At 32.7% G+C, this 22269-nt stretch overlaps 4 protein-coding genes across 6 annotated transcripts; 2 read left to right on the top strand and 2 right to left on the bottom strand.

The window, feature by feature from the left end:
• Positions 1 to 2711: 2711 nt before the first annotated feature.
• Positions 2712 to 4460, bottom strand: LOC100807355 (photosystem II 22 kDa protein, chloroplastic). The gene is made up of 4 exons (XM_003523396.4): positions 3910 to 4460; positions 3699 to 3812; positions 3305 to 3539; positions 2712 to 3040 (listed from the first exon to the last, which is right to left on the bottom strand). The coding sequence occupies exons 1-4, from the start codon at positions 4132 to 4134 to the stop codon at positions 2793 to 2795; spliced, it is 822 nt and encodes a 273-aa protein (XP_003523444.1). The 5' UTR covers positions 4135 to 4460; the 3' UTR covers positions 2712 to 2792.
• Positions 4461 to 8222: 3762 nt separating this feature from the next.
• On the top strand, positions 8223 to 12617 carry LOC100783676 (filament-like plant protein). 3 transcript variants are annotated; one of them, XM_006578908.4, is made up of 5 exons: positions 8223 to 8356; positions 9092 to 9239; positions 10081 to 10405; positions 10771 to 12005; positions 12104 to 12617. In XM_006578908.4, exons 2-5 carry the CDS (start codon positions 9138 to 9140, stop codon positions 12473 to 12475), a joined length of 2034 nt encoding a protein of 677 aa, XP_006578971.1. In that variant the 5' UTR covers positions 8223 to 8356; positions 9092 to 9137; the 3' UTR covers positions 12476 to 12617. The 3 variants fall into 3 exon arrangements, with proteins under 3 accessions (XP_006578971.1, XP_006578969.1, XP_040871008.1); XM_006578906.4 differs by lacking the exon at positions 8223 to 8356 and adding an exon at positions 8374 to 8550; XM_041015074.1 differs by lacking the exon at positions 8223 to 8356 and having other exon boundaries at positions 8374 to 9239.
• Positions 12618 to 13398: 781 nt separating this feature from the next.
• LOC100806828 (TLC domain-containing protein 2-like) lies at positions 13399 to 15931 on the bottom strand. The gene is given in 3 exon segments (NM_001255647.2): positions 13399 to 14052; positions 14475 to 14752; positions 15642 to 15931. Coding segments are annotated over 3 exon segments (867 nt in total). The 5' UTR covers positions 15913 to 15931; the 3' UTR covers positions 13399 to 13734.
• Positions 15932 to 17716: 1785 nt separating this feature from the next.
• LOC100806298 (chlorophyllide a oxygenase, chloroplastic) lies at positions 17717 to 22222 on the top strand. Its single transcript, NM_001367944.1, has 9 exons — positions 17717 to 17834; positions 18091 to 18318; positions 18514 to 18618; positions 18755 to 19030; positions 19506 to 19653; positions 19864 to 20048; positions 20164 to 20276; positions 20782 to 21076; positions 21682 to 22222. The coding sequence occupies exons 1-9, from the start codon at positions 17757 to 17759 to the stop codon at positions 21844 to 21846; spliced, it is 1593 nt and encodes a 530-aa protein (NP_001354873.1). The 5' UTR covers positions 17717 to 17756; the 3' UTR covers positions 21847 to 22222.
• The last annotated feature ends 47 nt before the right edge of the window (positions 22223 to 22269 follow it).

Genomic DNA, 22269 nt, shown 5'->3' with positions numbered 1-22269 from the left:
TGTGACATGTATTTGAACTTAAATAAGTAAATATTACATGCAAGAAATATGTACTATAATTTTTTAAGTAAGATAACTAAAAACTAATCCAAACCTGTAACTAACTTTATATCCTACTTATCCTCTATCTTTTTTTCTTTCTTTTTCCTAATTGCAAAATTTTTACATCAATCTTTGTTTAAGCGTTATCAAAATTTATATAACATGACACATGACACATGACACATAACACATACATAATCTTTGTTTTCTTTTTCTTTGATCTACAAAAGGAAACCAAAATATTAAAAAAAACTATAAGCTACCATAAAAAAAACTGCAAACTATGTAAGCCAACAAAAAAATAAATTAAAAGAATCCTTAATAAATGTTAGTAATCAAACACTAATATGAGAAGTTTTCAATTAGGCATATTTAAAATCAAAATCAGTTTTAAAACTAACAAATATCTAAAATTAAATTAATTCTTAATTTGTTTTAAACGAAGCAGTTATGATTAATGAGTCTTAAAAAAAAACAGTTCTGTAAAAAAATACAAAAAAACAAAAATGAATAATTTTAAAATTCACAAATGTATCTATAAAATGAGTTTTAAATTAAAAAATGCAAAGTTTTAAAAATCCGTTTATTATTAGTTGATAGATTTAAAATATTAAAATGAAGTTAGAGATTAAAAGAATTAGTTATTTGCAAATTTGATTTAGGAGAAATTTAAAATGCACAATTATGTTATCACGATGATATATGAACACATTAAAAAATGATCAGTTTTAAAATCAAAATGAGCTTTAAAATCAACAAAAAACAAAATGAAAATGAATTTTAAAATTAAAAAATAGACAATTTTAAATTTGATTTAATTGAGATGGTTGTATAAATTGACGCTAGAAAAAGATGGTTGTACATTGTTAAAAGAAAAAAAAATGTAAAAACAATAAAAAAGATTAAAATAAGTATATAAAAAGATATTAACATAAATTAGAGATTATTCACCTCATCATCCAAGTAGATAGTGAGAAAGAAGCGAAGAACTTGTGAACCACTAATGTTGAATCTCTTTTCCTTTAGTTTTTGCTAAGTACTTTTGCTTAATAGCATTAGCATGAAACATTTTTACTTAAAAACTACAAAAATCTGTCAAGACAATACTTATACACATTCCTCATCTTCGCCCTGTCGTAGTCTTCCTCATTCAGTGCCATTCCATCACGTTTTTTCAAAACTTGCTCCAAATTGCACTGAACATTTGTTGTGCCTTTGTTCATGAAAAAAATGAAAATGTAGGTAGTTACAAGAACGGTTTATATAACATGGGTGATTACATGAACAAAAAAATGTAAATTTTGAAGAATAAAATACACCTTATAAAAATAAAAATCAACAGGTGATTACCAAAAAAAAATATCTCTTTTGACTCTACCCAAACCACTTCACACTTCCTATCTTAATTAAGTTATAACATTCACTCCCATTAAGTCACGTGTGTATTGTCTTAATTATATCTTAAAGATCTTATAAGGATCAACAACGTTGGGTGAAAATGTACATATTTTAACTTGTTCTTAACATTTTTTTCTTTCTAATCTCATTGATATTTTTTATTATTTACTTTCACTCTTAAAATTATTCATTTATTTTCAATTAAAAATTTCTAATTATTATAGAAATTTATGCTACCGCCCATGATGCAACTAATTTTCTTTTATTTATGGTCCATGGGTGAGGCTATAAGAGGAAGTAGACCAAACATTATTTTATATCTAGTACGTCGAAAGTCAAAACAAAGAAGAAGAAAAAAATACTATTATCTAATAATATTCTGTGTTATCAAACTTTTTTTTATTATGAGTTTTAAATTATCAAATAGAAATATTTTTTAATTAATTCTTATTTAAAGATCAGTCATAAAAATAATTATGACTTTATAAATAAAAATTATAAATCTTTATATGACTTCTAACTATAATACCATATCTTTTAAAATTGAAATTATATAAAGATTTATAACTTGTGATTAGAAGATCGTAACTACTTTTAGCAAGTATCCTAAATGGTTTATTAATTCAAAAACGTCTCCGTTTGATAATTTTGAAAAAAATTACCAAATGGTAAAAAAACCATGTTGTCATGTTGCGCCGACACAAAGGCAATAGTAAACTCCCAACTCCCAAGTAAGCCTGTTTGGTGACACGTGTATATGAAGTAGATACCGCCGGGTCAACGATCAACGAATAGTATAACGATGACTAACGGAACAACTTCCAAAAGTCCGTTTTCATAAGTCTGTTTATGGGCGATAAATTATAAAGTTAATTAAAAGGCAATTCTAAATCATCTATTATACAACGAAATGTCCTTCCAGAAGCAGCCACACTCCTCACTGGACATGCAATATTACTGGAATCTAATTTTAATATACTAATTAATTTTGAATAGTTAAATGCAACTTGAAAGTGGGTTTAACATTAAAAATTGATTATACGTATTATGATCCCAATACTAATATCTTCTCACTTTCTTCAATCACGCGGAATGATATCTCATTTCATTTACCCCATTAGATTTTATATAGAACATGGGCGTTCTAATTTGAGTTCCATTATGATTTTTTACTGGCAAATCGAAGCACTATGATTTTAATTTACCAAAGCAAAAAATAATGTCTAATCATGACGCGTGCAACTATGGAGAAAAATCATATAGATTTGTTGTTTATGATGAACTCAATGCATTTTATGATAGATGAGCAAACGAGTATTTGTTTAAACACAAACAAACAAAAGGGTTAGTGTCTAATCATCCTCCCCCTCATCTGTAACGAATTTGCCAGTTCCAGGATTCAAAGCAGCAATGAAGAAGAAAAGAACATTGAACAACACTAGGGGCTCGATTTCGTTGATTGGTACCCCAGTCTCAATGTTGAGTTGGGCTAGTGCTCCCTTTCCGGTTATAATTTCTCCAATCAATGAGAAAACGAAACCCAATTGAGCCAATCTTCCCACAAATAGCTCGTTTGCTTTCGTGAATCCAAATAAAGGACCTGAAAAATGCCAAAACCCAAGTTTTATATTATGAAAAATGTAACCAATTTAGACTATGATGATGTATATATAGTATTAAAAAGCAACTTTATGCTACTTAGACATTTCAATAAGATTTTTATGATATTATTAATAATTTGTGAGACACATTTAGCTATTAGTATTACAATTACATATTGATAATTGTATATAAACACATTCATTTAGACTTAACTACTAATCACTACTCTTTTATAAAGTTAAGAAATTAAAAATTTAAGTACCTGAACCAAGACCAAGAGCTTCCCTGAAGCCTTTGCCTGGAGGAATAACACCTCCAGTAGTAGGTTCGTCATCAACAAATTTTCCACGGTCACCTAAACCTCCAATGGCTCCTAGCAGGGTGAAGAGGATGAAAAACAGAAGAAGAGGCTCCGCTTCATAAAGGGGAATTCCAGTTTCCAGATTCAATTGTGCTAGAATTCCTTTCCCAGTTATTCCTTCACCCAACAGTGATGCCTGCAAATTAATGCAACATTTTGTTAATGCTTGTGGTGCAAATTCAAAATCAACTTGATTTAAAAGAGTATATTTTTATAAATCTTCCGAACTAATCAAATACGCTCAATTCTCCTGTGATGTGATAATTAAGGAGTTTATAAGCTAAGATTTACTCACTGCAAAACCAAGCATAGCAACACGACCCACAAAGAGCTCGTTCTGCTTAGTAAAACCAAATCCTCCAGAAGTGCCAAAGATACCATCTTCAACCTTTTGCTTTGGCTTTGTAACCTGCAATATATCGTGAAACCAAATTCAGTGTGCTGAAAAATGAAGCATTATTAGATTAGACACAAGTTTCCTTTTATAAAATATGGAAAAAGAGTACCTTAGTCTTAGCAGGAGCGGCTTTGGTCTTAGATTTGAAGAGGGCCAGAGTTGTGAATGTACGGGGTGAAGAAAAGGAAGAAGTTGATGATGGAAGTGGGTTGAATGAGAGCTGAGAGAACTTAGGCCTTAAACTTTGACTCTGCAATTGGAGGAAAAGGTCTTTCTTCAAATCCACGGAATAACTGCTAGAGACACTAGACATGAGCAACATGGTTTGAGCCATTGCTTCACTAACAAATCCTAGCACTGGCTTCTTTACTATGTTCAGGGTAGTGTTCTATATGTTAAGAGATTACCAAAATGTGATAGAATGGGAATAACATCTTTAAGTTAACAAGGGTGTGGATGTGGTGTAATAGTTGATGACAGGCAACTAGAGTGACCACGTCTCCCACACTATTTGTGGGTATGGTGATAATGTTTTAATTTGAAGTATTATGATGAAATAATATTTGGGTCCTTTCATTTCATGCCTCAAACTTAGTAGTTAGTACACTCACTCACTCTATTGGATTTCTTTCTCTCTATTTTAATTTCTTCGGTTTAGTTTACATTTTCTTAAAAAAGAAAATAAAAACATAAATCAAGCTGGAGTTTTTTAAAAGCAATGGCAGCTTAATAATTAGGACAAGGGATGTGTCTAGATTCTTCCAAATTCTAACTGGGGTTTTATGCGGTCCAGAATCTGAACGTGCAAGTTAGTCACTAGCTGGTAGGAGGATTGGACAAGAAAATCTCGACTCGACAAATCCTGAATTGACACGTCAAGCAAGTGCAATGGATATTCCTAGTTCCTAGTAAAAAAATATTAATTAATTATCGTAGGATAAAAAATTTCTCTAAAATAAAGGTTAATGCACGTGAAAATATATTATTATGGGTAAGGAAATAATACAAATAGTTCAGGATTTTAAAACACATCGTTTTGGATAGAATAATTCATATGAAAGTTTTTTTTATTCGAATATTATTTGAGCTTTGGTGAAAATAATTTTTTGTTTGATTTTATTTATTTCTTAACTGAACACTAAATTAGTGGATCATTTTCGTGATGAATTTGAGGGTTAGGAAAAAAAATGAAAGCTTCATTTATCAACTTAATCATAGTTTTGTAATTGTAACTAGATCTATTTCAATGACAATTATACTTGTGAAATGTTCCACTCATGCAAACCCTCCTCACTTTTTCTTATTATTTTAGACGCGTCTGAAGTAAAAACTGAAAACTCAATCTGGACACTGGACGGATTGAATATATAAAATTTATAAACGACTTCACCAAAAAAAAAAAAAAGATAACTAGTTTATTTAAAAGTCCAATAAGCAGGGCCTGAAGATGGATCAGGCCTAGATTGGCAGTTTATGGGCCTGCTCTGATCCGTGGTTCATTTCGTCCAAAATAAAGTCGGTAGTTCATTCTGTTTTTTTTCTTCACAATATTTGGGTTCTCTCTATTTAATTTAGTTAGGTAAGAATTTTATTGTTATTGTTGTTATTGTATGGTTCTGATTATTTTTTGGAAAATATGTTTTTAATAAATTATAAACTGGTATAAATAAGAAGCTAAAACAAATTTGTTCTATTTTCAATTTATGTTTAGAAGTATTGGTGGTGCTCTTAAATTCATGAGCAAAATGAATGTATTCAGCTTTCTATTGAGAATAAGTTTACTATAAGCTTGTAGGAAGTAATTAATTAATGCTCTTTTACTTATATATTTGGAAATTTCGTGTCAACAAAAAATACAGGTCAGTGTTTTAAATTCTTTTTTCAATATCCATTTGTATGAATGTAAGTGGCCAGTGTTTTAAAATTAATGTAATTGAAAGGAAAGAGAGAGTTAGAGAAAAGTACAAACTGGGTGTAAAATAAAAAGGATTTAAAACTTAAAATATCGGGGCACAAATTCTGAAATTCATGTCACCTTCCTCACATGCGTTGCTGTTACGGCAAAACACTATTTACGTGTTTCAATGAATAAAACTAGCAATTGATTGAAATGAAAGACTTCGACTTAGGTTTTCCTTGGATTTTTTTTCCTCCATAAATATCATTAGTTCATAAACAAACTATCGAAAGTATAATTTATTGTTGCTTTAAAAAGTAAACTATTAAATTATAATTCATTAAAACAGTATATTTCATTAGCAATAAACAAAGGGTTTTTGAGTTACCTTATTTAGAAGCACTTATAAGAAAAAAAATAAGAAGAAAAAGATGAATTGAATTTTTCTATAAGTTAAAATAAAATTTTCATTAATTAATTGGTAAGAGTTCTCTGGTATAATTTTTCTAAAAAATAAAAAAAATATTTATAAATTATCTAATAATTCACTAATGAAAAAATTATTTTAACTTATAAAAAACTCATTTTATTTTTTTTTCTTATTTTTTCTCCCTATATGTACGCTTAGAGAAACTTATCTAAACAAGTCCAAAAATTTATTTAACTCTCCCAACGTCTTAATCCATTTTGTATGAATATTTGCATAAGTAACATTTTCTTTTTTCGTTTTCATCTTCCTTTGCCCTTTGTCTAGTTATCTAGTGAAAAGTCCCCTACATAATATTTTAGTATCTAAAATCTCTCATAATTCTTAACAAAATCTAATGAAAGTTAATCCAGTATCTCACCATATAGTGTCTAGGAACTTATTATTGCAAATGATTGTTTCTTAGAATTGAAAGCAACTGAATCATTCAACTGATTTAGAATTCCCAAAATATAAATTCAACCAAAGTTTATACCCTCTTAAAAGGTTCCTAAAATTATTTTAAAAATGAGTAGAATTAATATTAATAATAAATTTTACGTTGGAACGTGTATGGTGGTAGGATGAATTGATTATACTGTTTTACCATATAGACACCAAGTCTAATATTAAAAAAATTACAAAATTGTCACGCCTTTCCCTTCCCTAGATAATAGTATTTACTATAATATGTATGCTTTGTTAGTTAGGGTGATAAAAAGAAGAAGAAAACAAGTTTAAAAAAAAAACATTGTTTAGAAGACAAAAATAAGAAAGAAATGAATAAATTTTTCTCTGTTTTTATGTGGATAAATAAAAGAGTGAATAAAAAGAAATAAAAAATGCATTAAGACATTTTTACTCGTATGTAAGAGAAAGGAGTGACAGATGAATGATAAGTTAAAGAAGAAAAAAATAAGAGAAATCTCTACTCACATTTGAGGGGAAAATTTTCCTAGGTCCATAAAATATTTTGTCTCCTTTATTCTCTTTATACTTATATATACCAAACAAGTGATCAAACGCGCATTCTCTATCTCGATTATCTTTGTATTTTAAAAAAGAGAAAAAAATTATATATTGAAAATATAAAATTTCTTACAAAATTATCTATAAACATTAAACTCTTTTAAAAGTAAGATAAAAAATAATATATCCATTCTTTGTATTTCTTTTCGTTTTATTTCCATCAAAATAAAGAGAAATAATTTTTTTACCCTATTTTATCTGTCAAACTTTTATTTACTTATTTCATTTTGTTGTTGTCCAATTGCGATTTATTCTTAAAAATAAACTTTTAAATATATAAAACCAATAAGAAAGAAACAAAAAAGGTTTCATTGGAACAAAAAACTCAAAATGTGGTCGCTAACTCGCTATTATTGTAAACTTATTAATGAACGTCTGAAACTTTTTTTTAAGGAAAAAATCCTTTAAAACACAATTTTACCATAGGGAATTCCGATAATTTTCTTCTATCCTTTTTCTTGTAAGAATATCATGACCTCATTCACAAGTCACAATCACAAACGCGTCCTATCTTTGAAAATAAATGATAAGAAAGCAAAAAAAACTTTAACAAAACTTTCTTGTAATACAGTAAAAACAAGTGAAATGGAGGGTGGTTTAAGGTATTTAGATCTTTTTACATTATCATATCATTAACATATATAGAAAATTAAATAAAAAATAACACTTTTTTCCCTTATACATTTTTTTTTTCATTCACTTGCAAAAAACTTGACGTTTTCGCTTGAAATTAACTTTTTTGACACGTATCTCTGGTCTTACGTAAAAAATTCAAAAGAAAACAATGCAGAGCAGGTAGATGGTAGAGTATGGATATAGACAGGTTAAGAAGGAAACTAGACAGTGACCTGCATTTATGTCAGGCTTACCCAAAGTCCTCGTCCATGGCGGGAATAAAAGGAGCTCAATTCAAATTACTACTATTAAGGTAAGAATTAAGAAATTAAATTAAAAAATGTTCTCAAAACTCAAAAGCTGAAAAAAGTAATCGTGGTCTTATTATCACGCAAACCCTTGACCTTGAATTTCACAAATGGACATGAGCAGTCACGTGCCCGTCTAATTTTTTATTTGAAAAGAAAAGAAAAGGGCAACCCAAAAAACAAAAAATAGAAACTCTTATCATGCTACTTGTTTTGTTTGTCAGTAGCAGTTATGTTTTATGTAAGTGGATACTATAGATTTTTTGCCTGCTCTTTTTATTACTACTTCTTCTATTTGTAGTATTTAATTATTGTCATTCACTGCATTTGTTTGCTTCCATTCTATTGTCTTAAACCTTGAGTCTATACTCTCAAGTCTGAATCTATTTTTTTGCTTACAGTTCCATTCTTTATTTGCTTCCAGCTATTCATTCCGTAAGTTATTTACGCAGTCAAAGAACTAGTTTTTGCTCCATTGTTTGATTTACGGGAATGTTGTAGGCATTTTTGTGTTCTATGTCTGAAAAGGGTCACTCATTTTGCATTGGCTATCAATCACTGTTTCATTATCTTTGGTCTGTAAATTTGCAAAACAAAATGTCATGAGGCTATTAGATTTTTTAATTTTTTATCCCTGAGTGGGACTACTATTAGGATAAGGTTCATTATTTATTCATACACTGTGAATTTATTGTGGGTGTGTTTTGGATTCTAGACAAAGATGGTCAGAGATAAGAGTTAAGCTAAGTAATCATTTTGTTTTTCTGTATAAACAATTTTGGGATTGTTGAAGAAGAAATGTGTTTGAGTTTGACTTTCCACTTTCTCAAGGGTAAAGCATATAGATTAAATGTGTCTGTTCTCTAACAAGCTGAAACATTATAGCCAAGTTTGTTTACATATTCACTTTATTATAGTCTTGAGCAGGATTTTGTGGTGCCATTGAGTGTTTTGAACATTTGGGTAATGTCTACAGATGAACTCCTTGAGCTTTTCAAGTTAATATCGGGTTATTAGAGGGGATGATGGAGAAAAACATATGTAAATCTTCTGAGGACAGCCCTAGTGAAACTGAAAGTTTAGGGTCTGAATTGTCTCATTCTGAGAAGCAACCGGATGAACAGGTAAGCACTCCACTATCATAATAGCACATTTGTAGTTTTTGAAATCATTCTAGGAAGCTGAGGTGACACTAAGACTTGTTCTGCCTTTATAACTTCTTAAAAAATCTGGGGTCTTGTTGATATGATATCTATTAGAATACAAGTTTTAAATTCTAATTTGACTACTGTCCTGTGTGCTAAAGACAAAAGTCCTCATTTAATGGATGAATTTAATTAATCATTCAATTACTAGTAAGTTAAGAAGGTCTTTGCTAGTTTTGCTTCTTCTTGTTTTTCTTTCTTTTTCCTTTTTTCTGTAATTAAATGTTAAAATACGAGATAAATGTGCACATAAATTGTATTAGTTATTGGCTCTATGTGCTTTAGTTGATTCTTGTAACATGAGTAAATTTCCTGGAAGACTGAAAGAGTTGTCTTGAATTAATGAGTTCATCCAATAAACCCTGTCTTAATTTGAAGAAGATGCTTACAGAGCCTTTCTCCAGAGTGAAAAATGACGCCTTTTGTATGCCTTATTGAATGTAATAAATCTGACTTACATGCAAATGGGATTTACCATTTTCTTTTCTTGTGAGGAGGCCTAGACACGGATAGGTGTTTTGATTTGCACTGGCAGCATTTAGTAGGCGGTTTAGAAAAACGATAAAAAAAAAAAAAAACAGTGCAACCCATGTATATATTCAGTACAGTCAAGGATGTGTACAGTACTAACTTCACTCTCAGACATTAGTTTAAACCAGCGTAAATATCATAGCTTTTAAGCCTGGAAGTTGATCTCTTTGTTATCCTGTTGGTTTATTCTTCTAGTTTATGATAAGTCTAGTTTTTCGTGTCTCTGTAGCATCAGGCATTGAATGAATCTCCTATTGGACATAACCAGTCCCCTAAAGTTACCTCAGAAGCTGTGGCCATCGCTGAAGATATTAATGACATGTCATTTATCAATGCACAATCAGCTGAAGTCATCTCACATACAACACACAAGGGACATGATGGTTTATTGGAGGAAGATGAAAATGGAGCAAATGATAGTATAATTAAGGATGGAGATGTAACTGATGGATTGAGGAATATGTCAAAAAATCTATCTGCAGAGGTTGTGAATGTAAGTGCCAAAGAAGATTTGGTCAAGCAACATGCCAAAGTCGCTGAAGAAGCTATTGCAGGTGCATAATATGTTTTCAATGATCAGTGCATATTCCCTCCATAGCTTTCTAGTTTCTAGATTTTGCAATAACACAGGTTATACTCTATTAATTGGTTACCTCTCTGTTCTTCCTTATATATGTTGTGTCGTGAAGCTTGTGTCTAAATAAATTCATCCGACTGTGGATCATTGAGCAAGAAAATTATCAAGTAGTTTCGTCATCAAGAAGAGGGTTTAAGAGATACTGCATGAGCTGTGTCAATAGTAGTTTGGTTTAAGTGGCTTATATGTAAATGATTTTTGAGTATATATTTCTTTTCTTCTCTTTCTCTTTCTACCACTTTTAGATTGTCTCTTAACTGCATAATTTCCATAAACTTACAGGCTGGGAGAAGGCCGAAAATGAAGTGACAAGTTTAAAGAAGCAAGTCGAGGCACTGACTCTCCGAAATTCAACACTTGAAGATAGAGTCACCCATCTAGATAGTGCACTTAAGGAGTGTGTTAGGCAGCTAAGACAAACAAGGGAAGAGCAGGAGCAAAATGTTCATGATGCAGTGCTAAAGAAAACACAAGAGTTGGAATCAGCCAAAACTAAACTTGAGAAGCAGCTCAAGGAGCTCCATAGCAAATCAGATGCTTCAAATGCTAGTTCTCATTCATCAATTGAATTTGATATGATCCAGAAGGTTGAATATTTGGAGAATGAGAACATGGCTCTCAAACATGAGCTCAAAGCCCAATCTGAAAAGCTGAAACTCAGGACAATAGAGAGGGATTTAAGCACCCAAACAGCTGAGATGGCTAGCAAGCAACATCTAGAAAGCATCAATAAAGTGGCTAAGCTTGAGGCTGAGTGTCGGAGACTGAAAAACATGGCTTGTAGAGCTTCCATTACATCATCCTCATTTTGTGCTGAATCTTTCAAAGATGGTCAATCAGAAAGTGGAGAGAGGACTAATGCAACGGAGATTGATACCACCAGGAAGAGTGGCTCAGAACCAGACATGTGTGAGTTAAGTTGTTCCGATTCATGGGCATCTGCACTAATTGCTGAGCCTGATCAGTTCAAGAATGAAAAGTATAAACAAATTCCGTCTGGTTCTGTTAACATTGATCTCATGGATGATTTTCTTGAAATGGAACGACTTGCATCACTGCCTGATACTAAGAATGAAAGCCTTATCAAGGACTCACTTGTTGCCAATCAATGCATTCATGAAGAAAGTTCAATGGATGAACTAAAAGAGAAGTTAGAGAAAGCCAAAGAAGAGAAAGAGGAAGTGAAGATATGTTTAATGAAAACTGAGTCTGTTATTGAGGCATCACAGCTACAAATGAGGGAGGCAGAAACAAAATTGGAGGAGTTGCAAATAGAGCTAGAGAATGCCTACAAATCAAGGCAAGTGTTTGAAAATGAACTAATGAGCATGCAGGCTGAGGCTCAATCAATTACTGCAAAAGTTCACTTATTAGAAGAAGAGATTGATAAGGAAAAGGCTATGTCTGTTGAAATTGAAAGTAGGTGTAAAGAATTGGAGGAAGAGCTAGAAAGAATGAAGCAGGAAGAAAAACTTGGATCAGTAACCGGCTCATACACGGAAATGAAGCTAAAGCAGGTTGGTCATCGTTGACGTCTATATTAATGTTCCTAACATTAGCATGAATAATGATTTACACACAACTCATTTAATGTTTGTGACATGTTCAATGCCAGGAGGACCTGGCACTAGCTGCAGGAAAGCTTGCTGAGTGCCAGAAAACCATAGCATCTTTGGGGAATCAATTAAGTTCACTAGCAACGCTAGAAGATTTCCTGATTGACACTACCAGCATTCCAGAGTTCTCTGCAAGTCCATCACTAATTGCAAGAGCTGGTGGAGATATGCTGCAGAAGTTGCATTCAAATGACACATACTTACCTAAAAGAGATTCCGGTTCTTCAAGGTCTGGTCCACCCTTAAACAAAAATGAAGAAACTTCACCACCCTCTTCAACCAACTTGCCAAATCATGAGAGTTCTAAGAGTAGAAATGGTTTTGCAAAATTTTTCTCTCAAACTGAGAGTGGAATCCAACTAGGAATCTAGTGGGGAGACACTGAACTAACTATAATGATGGAACTCGTTCATTTCTTAACTAAGAAACTAGGTCTTATATTCTTAAAGAAAAACATGTAGACACTCGATCATTTGGTATCTATCATGTGACAATATCATTCTTTTTCTGAAACCTATGCTTGTGTTGAACCATGGATTTCATTTTTTATGGCTTTGCTATGAATGAATATAATTTTTCATTGGTGATGACAACTCAGAAGCTATGAGACCTATGCGATAGCCAACTGCGCCACCACCACACTTTTGATAAGTTAGTTTTCGTAACTTATATAATATTAAATCAAAGCACAAAAGGTACACTGTTTAACCTTCGAACAAGAGAATGACGAGCCATGTCAGCTTACTTTCCCAGCACAATTTAACATGAACAGATATATTTTTAATCAATTTAAACGTGGTTAAATTTAGTTTTTTATTTCTTTTTTTTTAATTTCTAGTTTTAATTTATAAATTTTTAAAATAGTTTCTTTCTGCATTTAATAATGATGACATACATGTAGACAATTTGTATAACAATTTAGGAATAAAAAAAATACTGTATAATAATTTTAACATGTCTAGATGTATATCACAATTATTTTAAAAAAATAAAATCATTTCAAAACTAGTGAAAACCCATTAAACAGGTGGAAATCGGTTACAAAAATGGTGTGGGAAACTATATTTTTCAATTTTTTATTTGTTAAATTAAATCTGAAATATTTTTATTTTTTATGAGAAGGAAAATTTGTACGAGTGTGCAAATAAATTCGCTTGATAATGACTATAAGAAAATAAGTCTAATTTTTTTATCTAGCAATTCATTTATGCATATAAAAAGGCAAAAAAAAATGTCAGGACAATAGCATTTGGAAGAGATATGTATATTGTCAAATATCGTTAGAGACAAGTCCTTCAATAATGTATATATAGCTATTACTCGTGAGATATGATAAAATTACGATTACAATGCTTTCATGCGTGTCTAAATTCATGTTATGGGTTTCTTTTCCCATGTAGCAAAAAAAAATTCAAGTTATAGAGAGTTGGAAAGCATTTTACAGCATGCTTGATGCTTCAAAATAATTGCTCGAGGAGATTATAAATAATCTATTTGTGTTGTATTCTGAAAAAATAAGAGACCGAACATATTCCTACACACAATCACTCTTCATGCATGTGGTATCATTTCCCCTCCGTTTTTCACTTTCGGTGAAGATTACATAGTAGTATTGCACTTTTCTGTTCTATCATTCACGGTGATGATGAAGATTACCCTGCTGAGACTTCCGCTCTCTCTTAAAAGCTTTAAGGAGATCAATGCCAAGACCAATGTTGAGCAAATTCATCCCAGCCATGCCCAACAGAGCCAGTGGTAGCTCCATACCCTTTTCAAATTTGTATGCATCCTTGATGAGCTTGGCTGTGATGAGAACGTGAGGTACAGATCTTGCCACAAAGAAGGTAACCCAATTCAAAAACCATTCTAACTTAACAAGAATGCTCTTTGCATCCCGAATACCGGCCATTCTTCTCACTTTTCTCAAATGAAGAAAGATGGAATGCAGCTGTACCATCACAGAAAAGTCTTCCTTAGTTTACACAATAACCCCTTAGCATTATGCAGTAGGGCTTAACAACAGACTCAAAAAAACGAGAAATTGTTACATGGTTTGGGACTACCATGGTTCAAACTAATCTCTATATGGCATGTAATCAAGTGTTATTAAATATTAATTCTTACTTGTAAATTGAAATGGTCCACTATACGTCACAAAAAATAGTCATGACCATGAACATCAGGTGGTCCGGGACTGTCTAATAATTTCTCTATACAGTCAACAAATACAATGATGCAACACATACATACACAATTTAGAAAGGGGGGGAAACCTTAGTGCCAAATTTCTAGTCTTTTTAATCAAAAAAGTCATTAGATATTGAACAATTGCACACAAAAAAGAAGAGTTTCAAAGGAAATGTGGCCTACCTCACAGATAAGAGTGAGAATAAGGTAGTTGATGGTAACATTTCGATACAAAGCAAGAGTGAAGCAAATAAGGAGAACCAGATGATGCACAAGGATAGAGGGGATCCAACCATTATACAATCGGTAATGAAGCATATCCCACTGATCATATGCAAAGTAACCACAAGAAAAGCTCAACGCTTCAAATGCCCATGACCAAGCATCTTCGACCAACTGTGAGTGGTCAGACATTCCACTTGGCCCATTACTTAACAACTCTCTGAACAAGATGAAGATCACTGCAAAAGAAAAGGCAATAATAGTGAGACACCCATCAGAAGAGAAAAGAGGAAAAGTATTAAAAATCACAGTATCTACATTGGAATTCTCTGCGATCCAACAGAAAAGCAAAAGCATTTTAGCAAAGAACCACCAACAGAAGTGTAAGGTCTTGTTTGTTTAAGTTTCTCCATAGGCATTTATAGAAAAAAAGAAAAAGAACAATTGGAATAAGCTTTTCCCTAATGCTAAAATTAGCTTATGCATAAAGTTAAAATCAACTTTTTGGAGAAGCTAAAATAATTTTTCTCCAATAAATGATTATATGGAGAAACTTATCTAAGCAAGGCCTAAATGAAAAATGAGAGGATTTTGGTCCATTACAAAACAAGACTTGTAGAAAGCTTAATTAAAATGGATATTATTGAAACACTCTCCCTTGATAGAACTGGTTCTCTAGTAGCACTACTCATCACAGTTACAGAGATTGCTGTTTCTTTCTTTCTTGTCCTGTGTCTCTAGCAAGAGAAAGAGACTTGAGCTGACCAATTTGGACATGAACCACAAGAAACTGATGGATAAAAAAATAACAGCGCTTCAACTCAACCGAAGGTTAAGTTATTGAAGTTCAATATAATTCGCTGCGCATGATTTTTTTTACCTTCTCCTATGATTTATAGGATAAATACTTTTCCATTTTAGTTCCTTATCCAATGCCCTTAGGGCATTAGTTAGCAAGACCTTATTATTATTTTTCTTAAAATCTTCTAATATTCCTAAACTAGGGTCTCTGCTCACAGAAATTTGGTATTGTCTGAACAAAATGTTGATATGATATTTAAAGATGAGGAAAAAGGACCAAAAGAATAGGAAGAGTTTGGCAAAGCAAGATGTGAATAGAGAAAAGACCTGAGGAGGAGGTGAGGAGAGAGTGGAGAAGAGAGACGGAGGTGTTAACGAAGAGAGCGTCTTTGTCTTTATGTGGGGAGAAGAATCGGATGAGGCAGTTAGATGTCTGGTAGAAGATAGAACCCGCGATGACAGAGAGAAGCTCCCAGCGCTTGTTCAACAAAATCTGGAAACAAAGGGAAGCGAACCAGAGAATTAGAGTGGCTAAGAAGAATGTCTCCACCGTGTTCCGCTTTCCACCACCCATTGCTTCTTCTCGCGCCACTCGCATCCCTTTTATTTTGCTTCTCTTCTCCGATTCTCAATCGCAATAAATTTATCAATTGCTTCACTTCAAGGAAATGGTATCAAACAAAAATCAAATCTATCCCATAAGCCATAAACACTCCATAAGTCTACCTTCACACATTTTATTATTAACTAAAATTTATTAAAAATTATAAAATTAATAGAATTATCAGTGAAATTCAATAAAATAAACATTAATTATGTTTGTAAAAAAAATATTAACTATCGTATCTTTAAAACTTTTATTCATTTTATAGTTTTCTTATATTTTTATGCATTACCAAGGTGGATAATCAGGCTCATCAACCAGTCTGTGGGACTCGCGGTCCACGCGGATTACAAATCAATCTTTTTTAAAAATTCATGACTATATAGGATGGATTTTAGGTCCGTCTAGCATAATCGGTAGATTATGCGGGTTTGGTCCACGGGTTGACCCATAAACTCGCAATCACGATTAAGTCAAATTCAAACTCAATTAATCTTAAAAGCTCAGTTCAAAATTTATTTGCATTTATGTTAAAAATTTATTTAGTTGTGTTAAATTTTTTTGTAATTAAGTATTTGTTAGAGATTTATTAAGACTTTTTAATATATATATATATATATATATATATATATATATATATATATAATTATATATAATTGAGTGTAATTGACTATTTTTTTAAGAGAAAAAAATATTTTTTATTTTAAAATTAATTTTTTTTAAAATAGGTCTGTGAACTAGCCCGTTTGACCCGTGGGACTGACCAATATTTTAAATCCGTGTAAGAGCACGAGAATTGGCTCGATCCACTGCCAATACGAGCTTACGCGAACGAACCTTAGACAGGACGGGTCGGCTCGCTTACCCATCCCATCCAACATTACTTTTCACATTTCATTTTGTTATAAACAACATTTTTTTTTTACTTTTTATTATTTTTTTAAATTTTGATCCTTTGCATCACTTTTACACACTTATTTTTGGGTTAAACCATTATTTTGGTTTTCATAATTACTTCACGAAAGAAAAAAAATATTGATACTTTTGTTCATGAAAGATAAAAAATTATAATTTAATTATTGAATGTAAAAATGTACATATTACGTTCTATTGTATAATTTAATAACAAATTTATCTTTAAAATTTATAATTTAATCTCAAATAAATCCTTAAATATTACTTATAACTTAATAATAAGATAAAATTATACGAATTAATTACATAAAATAATTGTCACATATTTTTTAAATATTCATGGACTAATTTTAAATTTTATTTTTAGGATTAAATTATCACAGATTTCCATACTCAATCGATGGTTTATTTTTTATTTTTTAAATTAAACATCGCATTTGTTAAATGTTTGTTTTTTCAACATTTTCAAAACAATACTATCACTTTTTCATATTTTTTTAAATTGTCACTCTTTTAAAAAAAAATTCGTATATATTTTGGATAAAGATGGCTATTTTCTACTAGGCTGCATGGGACACTAGTACCACTATAGTTAATATATTTTTTCACAATTAAAAATATTCTTATACACCAAAATCCTCAATGGAGGAGCGGATAGAGAAGAGATGTTCTTACTCCCCTATTAAGCCGAGTTGGCAAGGTGTCAGGGCCCAAAACTGTGAGAAATCAAACTCAGCGTGTGGAAGGAACATGTGCCACGTGTGCGACCAAGGAGTCCACGCTCGTCCACGTGGCGCCCCTCGGAAGGCGAGCCGAGATCGCGCGGAACTCCAACCTCTTATCAACAAAATCCTCAAAACAAACAACATTCCCCCACGTTTCTCTTTCTCTCTTCAGACAGAGACTGTCAGCTTCGCCCCGCCATGAACGCTATTGCAACTGCTGCAGTTCTCTCTCTCCCTTTCTCCTTCTCCAAATCATCCAAACTTGACACCAAAAAGGTCTAACTCACTTCAAATCACACCAACTTGTGTTTAAGTGTTCAGAATTGTTCTTGTTATTTGTTTTATGCAGGCTTTCTTTTTTGTAGGTAGCATAATGTTTGGAACTTTTTCTTATTGGTTTCATTGCTGAATACTAACCCCTGGTCTCCTTGATGCTTAATCCTTTAGCTATGAGCCCGTGATCATATTCGTAGGCTATATTTTTTCTGGCCCTTGTTGTAGATAACATTGTTGTGGGTAATTCAAATTTCAGGGTTTAAAAGGAAGGTTTAGAGTGTTTGCTGTATATGGAGAAGAGATAGATAAGAAGAATGCATGGAGTGCCCTCTTTGATGTGGAGGATCCACGATCTAAAGTGCCGCAGTATAAAGGGAAGTTTTTGGATGTATATCAAGCCCTTGAAGTTGCAAGATATGATATTCAATACTGTGATTGGCGAGCTAGGCAAGACTTGCTTACCATCATGCTTCTTCATGAAAAGGTTTGAATTTGTATCACTTAATTATGTGTTTGAGAATCATATTTGATCATTCGATGAATTTTGTATCATGTTTGGTCTATATGAATTTTGATTATTTGTCCATTTGATCATATTATTGTTTCGCCATAGCCTTTTCACTTCAGCTACACATGCCACTAGATGGTAAATTTATTCCTCCAAAAATTATGGGTGTAGGTGGTGGAGGTTCTTAATCCTTTAGCTCGTGATTATAAGTCCATTGGCACCATGAAAAAGGAGCTAGCAGAGTTGCAGGAAGAATTGGCACAAGCACACCAACAGGTACTGATCATTACATGTTAATAAGTAATCAGCACAACATGTAGCTGAGATGTCTTGATTCGTCCAACTTGCCTGGAACTTGTTCATAAGTTATCAATATGAGACTTTATTCATGTTACTTATTGAACAAAAACAGGTTCATATATCTGAGGCAAGGGTGTCCAGTGCTTTAGATAAACTAGCTTACATGGAAGAATTAGTAAACGATAAGTTGTTGCAAGAAAGAAGCACCACAGAAGTTTCCCAGACATCCTCTTCTCCCAGTACTTCTTTTAAACCTGTAGATATAGAAAAGAGAAGATCGCCACGAAAAAGCTTGGACATATCAGGTCCAGTTCAGTCATACCATCCACACTTGAAGAATTTCTGGTACCCTGTAGCTTTCTCTACTGACTTGAAGGATGATACAATGGTAAGTCAATATGTATATAATTCTTTATATCATACACTGAATATGTTTGTGGCATCTGCTTCTATGCAAAATTTCAAATCTATTTTTGGTCTTAACCCTCTGGTTTCAAATCTATTGGAAGCCTATTATGATATGTCAGTGGAATAATGTCTTTCAACAAATAACAATTAAACAGAAAAACTTGGAATATCTTTTGATTGATATTACTTATTCCCTCCTCACCCAAATTTCAACCCAATTGATTGTACCCAAGTGATTTTTAATATGAGACTACTATGATGCTTTTCTACCAATGACAAAGTCTCAACATTTTTTAGTTTCTCCTCATTCCCCCCCCCCCCCCCCCCCCCTATTTTCTTAACATTTTCCTTCTTCAATTTCTTGGGGTGACGGAGTTCTGTGTCAGATAAGAGACTACCTGTACTCCAATCTGGATGTAAATTCTCTTAAGCATGTTAATCCTTTTCTTTTTCAGATCCCAATAGAATGTTTTGAGGAACCATGGGTCATCTTCCGAGGGAAAGATGGGAAGCCTGGGTGTGTTCAGAACACCTGTGCACACAGAGCATGTCCTCTACACCTTGGTTCGGTGAATGAGGGTCGTATCCAATGCCCTTACCATGGTTAGTAGTTGGTGAATGATGACTCTTTACACCAACTTAAGGAAATTTTTGCTTCAATACATGATTATATCCTAGCAATGAGTTATATGCACTGGTTCATATATGCATATATCAAAAGATACACATACATGAAAATATATCCTAGCAATGAGTTATATGTTATACACATTAAAACTTACAGGTTGAAAATATCTAATTGTTTGATGTTAGGCTGGGAATATACTACTGATGGAAAATGTGAGAAAATGCCGTCTACTCGACTGCTAAATGTGAAGATAAAGTCATTGCCATGTTTTGAAACAGAGGGGATGATCTGGGTTTGGCCTGGCAATGACCCCCCGACGGCTACCCTTCCATCTTTGCTACCTCCATCTGGGTTTGAAGTGCATGCTGAGGTATGTTATGAAAAAAATTGTCCCATAAGATATAGCAATTGAATATTCAAGGATTACTATTACGATTCAAGGAAAAAGCTGTGTTTTTTAATTGGTGTCTCTTTATATGCCACAGATTGTCATGGAGCTTCCCATCGAACACGGGTTACTTTTGGACAACCTTTTGGATCTTGCACATGCCCCTTTTACTCACACTTCAACTTTTGCTAAGGGATGGAGTGTTCCCAGGTTTTGTGTTTTTTTTAATACCCAGAGAACTGAAAGTCATTTGTGTTGTACCCTAGAAACTGAAAATCATGCCATTCTAAAGAGATTTAAAAAAAAAAAAAAAAACATGTTGCAAGTGAGGAAGCAATCAAAATACCTAGGATTGTAACCTCTCTTCCTCTAATAATTTGACTTTTTTTGTGTGTGTGAGGACAGGAGGATACTTTTTGCTTGTGAATTTTTAGTTTCTAATAAAACACTTCAACAAGAAAAGAGACAAAATGAGAGTTGGAATTGTGTTATGCACGGTATTAAATAGGTTGTTAAATTGATCTTCCAAGATATTTTTCTAGGCTCGGATCTCTAATAACATAATGTAGTCAGTGTGTCATATATTTGTTCCTACTGTAATTGTGCATGAAAGGATGGATAAAACGAGATTAATTTAAGGCATAAATCTAAGCTTTATCTTCTGAAAAGATACATTTCTTGGTCACGTAGTCTCAGCATGGATTTGAACTTGCAGCTTGGTGAAATTTTTGACACCTGCATCTGGCCTACAAGGATACTGGGACCCCTATCCAATTGATATGGAGTTTCGGCCACCTTGCATGGTTCTATCAACCATTGGAATTTCGAAGCCTGGTAAACTGGAAGGACAAAGCACCAGTCAGTGTGCCACACACCTGCACCAACTTCATGTCTGCTTACCATCTTCAAAACAAAAAACAAGATTGCTGTACAGAATGTCACTGGATTTTGCTCCTGTGCTTAAGCATATTCCTTTTATGCAACATCTATGGAGATATTTTGCAGAGCAGGTAGAATTTTTATTCTATTCAACATGCATTTGTATAATGTTTGAGATATGGGGAAACAGAAAGGGAAAAAGTCATGACCCAAAGGAATAAAGGATGATTTTCTTTTGAAAATTTGAGGTTACTTAAAGACTAAAGAGAATGTGAAAACAGTGACCTGAGGTTTTTAACAAAATTCGACACAATAAGAGTCAATTTAGATAAACTTCTTAACAAGTACTTATACAAAAAATGAATCAAGGAAGTAAAAATGAATTGAACTTCTCACATAAGATTTATGTACTTCAACTTTTTCATTAGCTCTCTCTTCTAACTTTTCTATAATCACCTATTTAAACTTTAGAGTTCAGCATTGCTTAGGGAAATCTTGACAGATTTTACAAATGAAAAGTTCTCATAAACTGAAAGCTAATTCAAATTGGGCATAAGAAATCTTGATATGATTTGGCATGATGAAGAACTATTTTATTCCAGAGAAACAAAAATGTTCTTTTTCTTTAGCTTTTGTTGGATTAACATGTAGAGTCAGTGTGAATGACTGAAAGAGAATACTACCGTATCCTTATTTTAACATTTTTGTTTTGTGTGTTGCTGTTGACTTATTAAAGGTTTTAAACGAGGATCTACGGCTAGTGTTAGGCCAGCAAGAGCGGATGAACAATGGTGCCAATGTGTGGAATTTCCCAGTATCCTATGACAAGCTTGGGATAAGGTACAGACTATGGAGAAATGCCTTGGAGCGAGGAAATAAGCAACCACCCTTCAGCAAATAGACTTGAATAAAGATTACAGTACTTTTTATCTTAGTCTTGGAACCAACTTTGATTAACTAAAAGCCACTCAGGCACCCTTGCAATAGAAAGGCCAATCCACACGTTGCCTTTCGTTGGTTCTTTCAGTGCATTCATGCGGAGGAAACTAAAAAATTTGATCAGAGGCTGTCTCCTCTTATTCAAGCCCCTTGTAAAAATAGCACCCACTGTACACTTAGCTTTTATTATTTCTGTGTACAGGATCAAGTTCATTTTTTACCCCACTTTTGCCATCTCAACTGGTGGCTTAACCTCGCGCCATAAAACTGGCGTTTCTTGTATTATGACATTACCATCTTAGCTCAATGAAAATTTGATAATTCAGAATTCGTGATTAGTTGGGGCCTTTACGGTTACAATTATGATTTTTTTCTTTTCTTTTGT

Source organism: Glycine max, chromosome 4, assembly GCF_000004515.6.
Source record: "Glycine max cultivar Williams 82 chromosome 4, Glycine_max_v4.0, whole genome shotgun sequence".
In the NCBI taxonomy this organism is placed as follows: domain Eukaryota; kingdom Viridiplantae; phylum Streptophyta; class Magnoliopsida; order Fabales; family Fabaceae; genus Glycine; species Glycine max.
This window is presented reverse-complemented; position numbering and strand designations above follow the sequence as displayed.

Coding starts and splice junctions, on each gene's coding strand:
- LOC100806298 (NM_001367944.1), top strand. CDS start 17,757: ATGAACGCTATTGCAACTGCTGCAGTTCTCTCTCTCCCTTTCTCCTTC. Junction 19,654..19,863: donor TATCCAATGCCCTTACCATG/GTTAGTAGTTGG, acceptor GTTTGATGTTAG/GCTGGGAATATACTACTGAT. Junction 20,277..20,781: donor AAGGGATGGAGTGTTCCCAG/GTTTTGTGTTTT, acceptor TTGAACTTGCAG/CTTGGTGAAATTTTTGACAC.
- LOC100807355 (XM_003523396.4), bottom strand. CDS start 4,134: ATGGCTCAAACCATGTTGCTCATGTCTAGTGTCTCTAGCAGTTATTCC. Junction 3,540..3,698: donor TTGCTATGCTTGGTTTTGCA/GTGAGTAAATCT, acceptor ATTAATTTGCAG/GCATCACTGTTGGGTGAAGG. Junction 3,041..3,304: donor AGCTCTTGGTCTTGGTTCAG/GTACTTAAATTT, acceptor GGCATTTTTCAG/GTCCTTTATTTGGATTCACG.
- LOC100783676 (XM_006578908.4), top strand. CDS start 9,138: ATGATGGAGAAAAACATATGTAAATCTTCTGAGGACAGCCCTAGTGAA. Junction 9,240..10,080: donor AGAAGCAACCGGATGAACAG/GTAAGCACTCCA, acceptor GTGTCTCTGTAG/CATCAGGCATTGAATGAATC. Junction 10,406..10,770: donor CGCTGAAGAAGCTATTGCAG/GTGCATAATATG, acceptor ATAAACTTACAG/GCTGGGAGAAGGCCGAAAAT.